The following is a 12,693-nucleotide window of genomic DNA, read 5'->3' on the forward strand; positions in this document are numbered from 1 at the left end:
TACTGTATATGGTGCCCTCAAATTCCCATATTGGAACTAAAAAGGTAGTGCATTCTGCTCACTATCATATAATGCAATGTGAAATACAGTTGTGCAAGACTACGGCTATTAGTGATGATGCAAAATGACAACTCATTGTCAAGGTGTGTAATACTGCATGGAAAACATACTCAGAAGTATTTTGATTGGAAGGTACCATCAATGTGTATACCTGTTGTTTATTTGTACAGTCACAGAATAAGAGTAAGGCCTTAAACAAATGCACACCTTACTGTACTTCCTTTTTTCTTTCAAGTCCATTCATCCACGTCTCCCTGAGGCGAATCTGCCAGGAGGATAATTCAAAAGGTCAGCACAAGCAGACGTTGAGAAAATGTACCTTTCCCCTCTTTCCCCCATGCCCCCGCTGTCCTCTTCTCCCCTTGGAAAGAAGACAACAACACTTGCTGACGTGGCCTTATCTTTCCCAAATTCCGGAAGGCACAAGATACTTTGACAATAGCAGCAAATGTATTTCATTTATTTTCTGCTTGAGAATCGGTCTTTAACTAGACCTCTACTCTTTTCATTTCTATCCTCCACACAGCAGACAGTCCCCAGAGCCGTGGGTAATGGTCTACTAACTCTCTACTTGAGGCAATAAAGACCTGCACAAAAACCAAGCAGAGTTTTTGCTTAGATTGAGAGGATAACATACGGTGAAGAGCAGAAATTGAAGATGAGTTGCTAAGAGTGTAGACAAAGGACGGCACTGGAAAAAGGTTAAGAATGCCCTCTGGCACCACGCAGCCTAATTCAATACTTTCCCTTCTGTCACCTTTTGGTCTGTTTTTGCATTTTAATCAGGGCTTTGAAGAACAGTAGAGTCATAAAACGAGGGCATGTGGTATAGATGACTAAGAATGCTTTTAAGGCCTCCGAATAGACTGGATGGACAGATGAAAAACGATTAGTTGATGAAGTGAATACTGTTCTATTATTAACATTTAGAAAATGAACGACAGAGGAGGTGTCATTTGGAATCGATCTTTGGTCAGTGAAAAATACCACAGCCAGAGGGGTGCATTGTTTCAAAGAACAGAAAATGTCAATACCACTGTACACTGCTTTGAATATTTTAAGGTTGTGGGAGAGAGAAGCTGCTTGATGGATCATGGCAGTGATAATGAAAAACGATATGAATGGGAGAGAACGAGTATGACGGAGTTGGAGCTGTGAATGACAGAACGAGTGGGGGGTGAAAATGAGATTAGGTTCCACACATCAGGTGACGTGTCAGCCTTGGGACTGGAAAAACTGTCAGTCCTTCATGCCCTCATGCAAAGCTGGTAAGCGGCTCTGTTGATCCAGATGCAATGTAGGACACCTAAGTGCAGCAAACTCAGTTGTTGTCATTCGTCTGATATCACGGTGTTTGTGTGAGTAGGCATGCAATGATGCAGAAAATGCCAATTTTCAATCCTGAATATTGTAAATGGGCTATTTATTTTTGATTTACTGTATGCGATGGTATGTAGACACCCAAGATTGTATTACACCTAATCTTTGCTCTCCTTTGTGACACACTGGAATTACCTGTTCTGCAAAACAAAATGGATATAAAACATGCACCAACAGATTGGGAGTGGAAACAAGCTGTAAACACAACACAGACTAACACTTAATTGTTTGACCTTTTATGAAATACACCTAGTTGCTTTGTTGCTGAGAGTTAGGTAAGAAAATTCACACCACTCTCATGTCATGTCTGTACAGTGACTATGACGCAGCCAGTTAGTTTCATTTAAAGGCTAAATTCTGGCCTGTGAACCTGGCACCGTGCAGCTGTTATAAAATCTGCCTATTGGCACCTCTGAAGCTTGCAGATAAAATTTTATTTCTTTGTTTATGGACTGTTTTCCTCAAAAACTACAAATTGTCATGTTTGCACTTTTTTTGTTAGCTTTGGACAGAGTCAGGCTAGCTGTTTCCCCCACTTTATGGTGTTTGCGCTAAGCTAAGCCGGCTGCTTGTGCTTATTTACCAGGGAGATATGTGAGTCTTATCCAGCTCTCAGCCAGAAAACACGTTTCCCAAAATGTCAAACTATGTCCTTTAAATGCTGATAAAATAATCCTCATTTAACCTTAACATGACCATAACAACACTAATGAGAGCAGTGACAGTGAATCAAAAAAAGTTATTGGCTTGTAAACAACATGGATGGTCAACTATGCACAATGCATTGCTGAGAGTATTTAAGACTCAGGGGATGATTTTACTGATTAGCACACTTTGGAGCGTGGAGCAGACAGTAATCAGTAAACTCAAGTGCTCTTTGAAAGTTTCCAAGTAGAAGTTAGAAAGTCAAATTCTAACAGTAAGTCATATGGCTGGTGTGTGCAGCAGTTTGTATGTGAAGTAAAGAAATCTGTGCGGACTCACATTTAATATATATCGCACTAAATTTGCTGTATATAACTATGTAGTACCCTCGACAATTCCCACAATGGAATAAACAACGCTAGCCTTGCAATGCTTATTGCTAATAATAAATGGGTTTTGTATTTCAGCTTTTGTTTTGACACTGATACAAATGACAAATCTTTTATAGAGATTTAATTAGTGTAAAATAACAATCCATAAAATAGTTTATAGAATGACAACTAGATATAATGATTAAAATACACATAAACAAACCAAAACAAGGAGTAAAACATTTTAACACTTTAAACCCCACAAATAAAAAGAAATTTTCTTTACAATTTAAAAATAACAAACACTAGTATAGAGCCTGTAAGTTCCATTTTCCATCAAGAGTGTACTCTGTCTACCAAGGAGTTGAGCAGAGTGATTAAAACACAAATTAAATAAAATAAATCATTAACGAAAACAGAACAAATAAGGCTTCACATTTAAAGATATTAACAGACAGACTGTTCCAACAGCTCGGAGCATAAAAAAACTAAAAGCTGCTTCACCCAGAGTTTTTGTCCTGCACTTTGGAGCAATTAAATGACTCGCTGTGGTTCATGCACTGGCAGCATGTCAGACAAGTAGACCGGTGCAACATATGAAAGACTTTGAAAACATGTAAAACCAATACTGTACAACACTACAACTGTAAGTAGTGATGCAAAAATGACAATTCAGGGCAAAGTCATTAAATTATCGCTCACTAAACCTCTGGGTGTCTGTTATTGTATGTTATTGTGTGGTTTTGTAGATGGTTTTGCAGAAGCTGTGATGGTTAACAGTTATCATCAGTGTGTATACTGATGAGGTTTCTTTCTCTGCAGTCACAAAATAATAAGAACTTTTTGGGACACAAATAGACCCAGGAAAGCAAAACTTGTACATCTTTGTTCCTTCTTTACTCATTTGCAACAAAAAATCTAGAGATTGAATCACAACTTTATATCAGCCAGGATTTCAATTAAATTCAATTCAATTCAATTTTATTTGTATAGCGCCAAATCACAATACAAATCATCTCAAGTCACTTTACAAAAACAAAAAACCCAACAAATCCCTTATGAGCAGCACTTAGTGACAGTGGAGAGGAAAAAACGGAAGAAAAAACCTCCAGCAGAACCGGGCTCAGTTTGGGCGGCCATCTGCCTCGACCTGTTGGGGTGAGTGGTTTTTTCCAGCGTGTGAACGCCAAGATTAACTCTTGTTTTACCTCTTTTTATGTCGCCTCTTTTCTTTGCCAAGGAACGCAGTTTCTTCTCAGTAACGCTCAGAGAGGGAGATAAAGCTCATTTCCTGCTAGCATAAGCCATCTGCACCGTGATACTAGTCTTCTCCTTGTTGTTGTTTACTGGCGGGTGGCAACCAACAGTGATACTAGTAGGGAGCCAGAGGGTACTTCAGTTTGCCAGGGTTCGGGCATGGGGACATGCAAGGGTGGGGGTGGGAGTGGAGACCTGTGGGCTGTTCTTCTGTTTTTGGGCCAGGCACCACAATTACTCAATGCAGCATCTAGTGTCATAACGTGAGAATGCAATAGGGACAGCATGCAGGACACACACACAGTGCAGGACACACACACAGTGTACCTTTAAGCACATGGAGTAAAATATAAAGAAGGTAGAAATGCCTATAATACTCTAACAAAATCACTGTGGTCTGTTTAATGGAAACTGTTGTGCTGCTTTTCAAGCATAAAATCAGCCTCAGCCTCCGAGTAGGAAAAGTGTCATTGCCTGTCATTGCTGTAAGTGGATTAAGTCTGTGTGATGTCTTATTATTGCATGGTCCCTGTGTGAGATCTTCCATTAGGAAAGACACTTGTCCATCCTCTCAGCGTGTTTCCTTTTATCAAAGGCTCCATCTGTTTTTGCTCCAAGTTCGCCTCAAATTATCCATTAGGTCAGGCAAAAAACACCATCAGTACGAATCACAGAAGTTTGTTATTTACATAAAGTGGTCTCTAATACATCACTTTAAAGTCTGGTGCCAGCAAAAAGCCATTTATTTCTGTATTTTTATTCTGAAAGGGCCAAAAAGGATCTGTAAACAATTTCTTTCATTTTTCATAATTTTTTATTAGTGTGAGACCGAATATCAGGGAAATGATAACATTTATGTGTCTTTTTGGCCAATGGACAGAGCACCACTCCTTCTCCAGTTTTGGACTTTTGAAATTATTTATTCATTTACTAATTTATTTGTGCTAAAGGTTATTGCAAACAGTTGCAAATAAACACTTTGGGTACATCAGACTCACTGAGATTAAAGTGTCAGTGAGTCTCAAATCCCACATGACCTTCATAGAAGAAAGTACAGGACAGATAGAAAGAACCGAGGGAAAAGATGAGCATCAAGGCTGATGTGCTGAGTGCTGGCCAGGGCTCAGTAATGGCACAACAGGCAGTATCAAGGACACTTTTAAAACCCGAACACAGCCATTGATCCCATTATATTCAGACCTCTGGCCCTTCTAGTTTCTTGTGTGTTTGAAATTACTTGGACTCCGGCCTTGTATGTCAGAGGAACAAAGGTTTGCTGAATGGGTCATACAGTTAAAGGGTCAGTGCATTTTACACAGGAGAACAGAATAATTATGCTTTAGCCTTCTGTTCTGCTCTAATGATGTTTTCCCTGTTTTATTTTTATAACCTTCTATGTTAACAACACTACATCTTATTTTCTTATTTTTCTTTTTCCTGACTCCATGTTTCTGACCTCTGTTTACTGTCCTCCTTTCCCTACTTCTTTTTTTGTGACAGTGCTACAGATACTGTGACCTACAGCCAGTGACCAGGTTGTAGTCCGGCAGTGTCCATATGAATTATGATGTTCTGAATCACTCATAATCTTGTTGTGGATGTGCTTTTGCCCTTGAGATGTGCATCAACGGAAGAATGGAACTTTATCAGATTTCACTGTGCTTTGGAATATAATTCATGAAAGGCACTGTGTGTTATGTGGGACATACATCGTAGCACCAAACAGTACAGTTTGATCGGATGACTTTTTCTTTTCTTTTCCAGTATTTATCTTTTAATGAAACTGACAACATTAATAACAGGAAAAAATAAAATATTAAAAGGGAAATTTGATAAACAAGGAAAACAGGCCAGATAAATACACAAAAATAAGTGTCATTGGTTGGGTTATAAGCGAAATGCTCGTACAGTGTATGAGTAAATTCAGCTGCTGATATTTGACATTAAATGGGCCAGTTGTGGTACAAAGTGACAAATCTCTGAAATGCTATATGTGGCCCCGAGGCAGCATATAAACAGAAAATAAAAATGGCCCAAATAATGATCCTTGGGGAACACCACTGTGGAATAAAATGCTCCAAGAACAAGAACGCTTCTGGCAGCATGTAAACAAATCCAAATATTGTCCTTAAGTGATGAAACAGAAGTAAAGAATAAATAAAACAAAACTTTTATAATTTGCATCAACCAAGACAAGTTTTAAGTGATGAAACAGTTTGGTTCTATTAAATAATGCAGATGCATGGCAACAGAAGTGTTTTTCGTCTTAATTGGAGTTTATTTATTGGAGCTGGAGTCCAATCACATAAGTTTCACAAAGTTAGATTATTCTGATTAAAAAGCTTTATTTAACCAAATGTCAAACTATGTCTTAGAAGCAAGATAAGAAAATTAAGGAATTTTATCTAATGTCCTTTAGTAGAGCTAACTATAGCAGCTTTGTTTTTCACTTTGTGCTAACATGAAACATGTGTTTTGATGAAGAAATTCAGCATTTGTCCTGTTACAAGAGTGTACCCAGGATTAATCTTTTGTCACCATAGCTTTACAGGATGATGTTATCACATTGACAAACACGGTTTTCAAATAAACTGTAAATGGCATGTTTTATAAAAGGGTAATTGAACATATTGCAGGCTATACATGTCATTGAATCAGTGGCTGAAATGACTTCAGGCAGAAGAACAAAAAACTGTCCTGCTTGACAGACATATGAAGGCTGAAGCACTGATGACAAACTGAAAGCTCACGATTGTTAGAGTTAATAAAATCTGGCACAGTCCAGTTTGTACTTTCCAGATGAATCCACAGATTGCTCTGAGTGGCAGAATGGCATCATTAGTTTGTTCAGGCTGCATTTGTCACTCACACATCTTTACTTCATAATAAGAACTTAGTGGCAGGTAACAAATTCCTCATCTACCCAGTACCTTTTGAAGATGTTTTTCAATATATTTTCAATATGTCCCCATCTCAAGGCAAAGCTAAATTGGATAGCCTGAAGTTTGATCTTGACTAGTCATTCTCCTGCATTTGACCACTTCAACGGCAAACATTTTACCCAGACAAGGTCTTCTTTTTTTATGCCATTTTATCCATATAGCCATGTTTGTCTTGGAATGATATTTACTGTGAGGAGTGTTTTTAGAGGCTTTCTCTCTTCCAATGTCCCCCCTTATACTTTCTCAGATGTCATTACTTATGGAAATGATAATATTTCATTTAGGGCCTTTTTTAAAATTATATTACCAATTTCTAGCTTGTAGCTTGTGGAGCAAGGAAATGCCAAAAAAAAAAAAAAAACAAAACAACATGCTTGCTCAGACAAAACTAACAATGTGGTTCTAGAAATCTGTGATTTTTTTTTGTTGCTAACTATCAGTCAGTTATTGTAAAAAAAAAATGTAAAAATGAATTATTAATGAAAATAATTGCTAACGTCAGTACAACTTTATAAGAAAATTAGATTAGAAGAACTGAAAAAATCTCTTTCTACATATGAAAAAATAAGATCAGATAAGATAAAATAAACGTGGGCTGCTATGGATCATCTCACTGTATATATATGAATTATTGCACAGAATGTGTTCACGACTTAATTTGTCACAGTGTTTACATTCTGGATGTGTTAATGCGTCACATGCACTCACATACAGTACCTTATTAATATATGACTTTGCCTAGCTTCGATTTGAATCTCAAATGAGGCTAAAGAGCAGAAGAGTGACTGGTTTGTGTGTCCCCACATGACATTATAGTAACTTGCAGAGTCAACAGAAAGGTGTTAATAATGTCTATATATAAAACAGGCGGCAGCTCTTCAGTGCTGCACTATTTTTTTTATGATTCCAGGTGCGTCTGGAGGGTACAGGAGAGGAGACAGATTCTGAAAGATCTAATTAAGCAAAGCGAAATGAGAGTGCCGAGATCCCTGGCCCAGGACGGGACACAAATCAGGGGCTGTTGACAGTGGGCTGCGGGGCAATGGTGCTTTGCAGCAAAGATCACACTCTAGCCTGCAAGTAATGACCAACTCTACTTCTCTGTGGTCCTCAGTTTAACTTTCTTTATAGCTCTGGGTTAAGGGTTGTGAATCTCAATCTCATTATGTAAAACATCAGCCTGTGAATTTTGTCTTATTTGGCATTTTGTCTTATTTGTAATCAAAGAGGTAGTTAGCGATTAGTCGGTAGCGGGCTGGTGCTGTTGACGAGCCAGATGACTCCATCAGGTGTCATTGAGCATAGCTGAGTCTATTAAAGCTTTTTTCCTGAGTTTTGTGCTCACGACCTTTAATAACTATATTTGTATGGTGTTTATTTGTGAGGATATGAAGGAGTATAGTGTGTGTTCTTTTGTCTGAGGTGTTTCAGACTTTGGGTGAAAGAATTTGCTGGCAATTCAGCATTCATAAGTTATTACATCTGAGGGGAGAATAAATGTCTTCAGGACGCCTGGCACCAAGGCTGTGACTGTCTGGTCTCGTGGGTTCATTTCTGACCGGGAACAAAAAGACCTTGGAGTACAAAGACAACAGGCTTGATTATGTGAGTACACAGGAAGGTCTCTGAACATTGTTGTGCTAATCACGTTAGCAGGCACAGACTCAAAGCAGGACAGATGCTAGGCAAAGGGCAATAAGGTTATGTTATCCTGATTAGATGAGGCTTTGGGGGGTTTTGTGAATCTTGTTTCCTACCTCACCGTCACCTTGCAGAGGGAAAACTGCCATCGGTTCTTCCTCTCGCTCAGTCTGTCAGATTTTTCTTTCGCTTTAATACAGTTTCATTTTTCTTCCTGTAGATTCACTTTGTTAAAACCAGATCTTTGCTTTTGTGACATGTTTGCCTTGGTTTGTATGAGTCTACATAACACGCACACACACACGCACACACACACACACACACACACACACACATACAAATCCACAACAGTAGTAAAACAGTATTTGGAAAAAAATGTGCTTCTGATATATTCTCTATATACATACATATTTTTACACTACTCACATTTTTTTTATTGCATCGATCCCATTCATTGATGTTTTCTCTCATTAAGGAAAGCTTTTTTACTTAATAATGAGTTTATATTGAGTATCTCCCGAGAGTCCATCTTCGAAAGGTAAATCGACTTGATAAAGAGCGTGCACATGTAGTACGTCAGAGTAAACACGCCATTAATATCTGGGTTCAGGAGACACATGAGAAACGTATAATCTGCTCATCCATTAATTTCCCCACCAGCCAATTATGCTAATACTGCAGAGGGGGCAAGTCCGGTAAGTGCTGTTTCCCTTGAGCCTTCTTCAGTCACTGTTCTTAACAACTGGTTTTAAAGGTTGCAATGAGCCTCATACATCATAACAACAGATAGTGTAGCAGTGATTCAGCAAATACATATATACGTTATGACGCTCTGAAACATGCTCTTTGGATTTCCAAATTAAAATCATTCTTTTAAACGTATGTTTCACTACCACAGCCTGTGGATGATGCCTGTTTCTGACATGTATGACAATTGGTCAAGGTGGAATGAAATGATTTTGACTTTCCTCCAGCATAATGAAAAGGACAACATGTACAAAAGGAAGTACTGTGAATATTTAATGTTCTTTTTCCTGCTCCTTTTAGGATCCTACATGTTGGTGAACTCCTCCCAGCATGCTGTGGGCCATCGTGCTCAGCTGCTGCTGCAGACGCTGAGTGAAAATGACACGCACTGTGTCCAGTTCAGCTACTTTCTGTACAGCCGCGATGGACATAGTCCAGGGGCCTTACGGGCATATGTGCGCGTCAATGGCGGTCCACTCGGCAGTCCAGTGTGGAACATGTCGGGGACTCACGGAAAGCAGTGGCACCAGGTTGAACTGGCTGTCAGCACCTTTTGGCCTAACGAATACCAGGTATGAACCGTGTCACTCCTTGGAATGACACGTCACTTTTACATCTACCAGTGAAACCGACGTGTCTCTTAGGTTGTAGTTATTTTGTCTTTATTTTCATGATGTGTTGATGAAATGAAATGCTTCTCTGACACTGTGGGACTGAACAGTCAGTGGAGGCTTTATTTTTACAATCTACAAACCCACTGACTGACATTTTGTACAGCTGCAAAATGTTACACAATAGGGCTCTGTCGATCACCACTGGAGGTGAATCTAGTGTTAATTACTTGCAATTACGATTTAATTAGCATTGATTCCCTTGTGAATGTGGCCAATATTACCACTTGAGGACCCTGATTAGATCTTGTGTGGGCATGTGTGGCCGAGATTTCTCCTCCTGAGGCCTGGGCACTGTATATTTAGCTGACTTTGACAATTGTCACGGTATGCCACTGCCTACATCCAGTAGACAGGCATTGACCAGCATCTACAGTGGCTGACTCCAGCTGGGGCCTGTAGACAGTCCAGTTAGGTGAGTATGAGGGATATTCATCTATTAATACAATTTCTTTGGTCAGCAAACTTGATGGAGCTGCCAAAAAGCAATTGAGTTGTGTAGTGTGCATTTTATCAAGAACTGTCACTCTCCCTGACTAAAATTAAATTATATTTAGCCTGGCAAGACCTGACCTTCACTGTGCAAATAATAGTCTCTCGACTTTTCTACAAGCATCACAGGATTTGAACCCAATGTAAACCAGGGTAGGGCATGGAGAAACAAGATCTACACAGAGGAACTCAAATGTTTTAATATTATTTAATGCTAGTTAGAGATTTGCTTTTCTTCTGGATAATTTTAACACCTTGTCACTTTCACTGAGGTTAAATGGTGTGTGATATATATATTTTTTTCCTTTAGAAATATACATAATGCCGTAACTCACTGCAACACTTAAAGCCTCATGGGATTTTTTTTCATAAGGCATTTGAAACACATTTATGGGTTTTCTTGCTGAGAGTTAGATGAGAAGCTTGATGCTTCTTTGATAACCTGCCTGCGTTAAACCTGAAACCAGCACCAGAAACTGCTTTATAGTTTCAGTAGCTGCCAATCAGTGTAAAAGAGACGGCAAGCTATGGCGTACCGTTATCTTAAGCTTTAACTTAGCCGTTATTTGCTGTAAAGTTTCCATGACATTTTCATTGTGAATCATTATTTCACAATAGCCTTATTAATTGTAATAAATAATCCGTTGCTGGATGCTTCAGAGTGGCTGAGATGAAAATGGCTGAGTGTCTTGCTAAAGAGCACTTCACTGCAGATGTAAGTAGGAGCTGAGCTTTTACAAAACAGTCTCATCACATCCAGAGAGATAGTAATGATAACATGTATTATCCGGCTTTTACTTTTTCTGTCTTTGTTCAAGTACCGTTGCATCGTCACTTAGCTGCCCTGTTCAGCGCGTCCTCCTTTCCTCATGCCGAGTGGAGCTGTGTACTTTGGAGTCGTGTAGTCCTGTAAGCATCCCAGTAAACAGGGATGCCTCATAGGTGAGTCAGAATTGTGCTGTGGCTGCCAAGGAGCAGCTTCAGTCAGAGAAGACGCAGGTTTATAATGGGCTTATGAGGAGGAGTGGATGACTCTAAAGACAGGACAAACATTACTGAAGAACAGCACAGGAGATGGGCCACACACTTAAATTAGTATTGACAGTGCAGCCTTTTAATAGAACAGCTTAAACAGCTAATGACCTAGCTTTTATCTCAGGTGGGGGGGGGGAAGAGAAACACAATGTTCAATTTTTTATTGGATTAAATTAGCTAATGTTGGAGATTTGGTCGCTGGGTATTGGCACAATTAGAGAAAATGTGTCTAATTGCAGTTCCTCTGTGCTTTCTCTCACATTTCACTTTAACTCAGCTGACCTTGTGCTGCTTCCCAGTGCAGAGAAAGCCAAAGGAACTGGCCCCATAAGATCACACATACCACAGCTTACATGACTAATCCCTCGGCAGTCAAAAACCTCATCACTGCAGAATCACAGAGGGCTTGTCTTGCAACACGTCACTGCTCTCTCTGTTACACAGACAAAACAGAAGGGCAGCTGGGGAGGAGTGAGGCAGAATGTTTGTTTAATAGCATCTTAATGCTGACCTTCCCCTCTTGTTAACCAGCAACAGTGGAATGGCAAACACAAAGAAGGAGGACCATAGGAATCCTAAAGCGTGACTAGCTTCACGCAGTTCTCTTAGCATTCACCAGAGATGTTTGGCCCTAAAGCACATTAGCTGCTGCTTGTGTCACTTTAAATACAAAAGGGTTTCGGTTATATCAGCTCCAGAGCAAGTCTCATACAATCACTTTGGATTTTAAGTGATATGCGGGCAGATTTTCCTTGTTATTAAGATGGCAGAGTACTCTTTTGAAGCGGAGGCGCAGGGTAGACACTTCTTATCATTGTCTGTGAGTAAAACAAATCCCTGGAGACTACACACCATTTTAGAGATGGTTTTCAAATCTGCAGGTTTTTCCGCCCTATTAGATTTCAGGTCATATTAGAGCTCCCAGTTTCCTGCCTACAGCGCAGAGATACAAAATGTCAGTGTAGCCTTTTGCACTGTGCGGTTCCAGATGTGAGATTACTCTGAAGGTTGCTAGTTTCATGTTTTGGCGTTTAATCAAATACCTTGTTTACAGCACTCACAGTCTGCGTTTATGTCTTGAAAATGTCATTGTGCAATGTAATTAAAACAGTCAGAGCAATTCTCTGATAATAGCCAGAGCTAAGAGGATTAATATGCCAAATCACCCCAATCTTATTTGTTCACCTGCCTGGTGAGTTGAAAAATTATTGTCCTGCTTGAGTACTTTTCAAGTCTTTATTATTTATGCAGGTCATGATCTTTTTCTCAGCATGTCCATGAGTTTAGTTCTCTGATCAGCTTACACTTTATATTAATGTCAGGGGGTGGCGAGCATTACAAATACATCACATCCTCCTGTCACAGGTTTGAAATTGGGATGTGCAGTTCAATGGATTTTGGGGAGGAAATTGTAAGAGAGTAAGATCACCTTGAGATGTGTCTGGTATTGCC

The 12,693-nt window shown here is 39.4% G+C and overlaps 1 protein-coding gene across 1 annotated transcript in view; it reads left to right on the forward strand.

The window, feature by feature from the left end:
- ptprub (protein tyrosine phosphatase receptor type Ub) overlaps positions 1-12,693 on the forward strand; it is a 139,120-nt gene that overhangs the window by 65,632 nt on the left and 60,795 nt on the right. Inside the window, exon 3 of the mRNA XM_026294009.1 lies at positions 9,344-9,615. Coding sequence (XP_026149794.1) covers positions 9,344-9,615 — 272 coding nt within the window. The remainder of the gene's footprint in view (positions 1-9,343; positions 9,616-12,693) is intronic.

Source organism: Mastacembelus armatus, chromosome 16 (genome assembly GCF_900324485.2).
Source record: "Mastacembelus armatus chromosome 16, fMasArm1.2, whole genome shotgun sequence".
In the NCBI taxonomy this organism is placed as follows: Eukaryota; Metazoa; Chordata; class Actinopteri; order Synbranchiformes; family Mastacembelidae; genus Mastacembelus; species Mastacembelus armatus.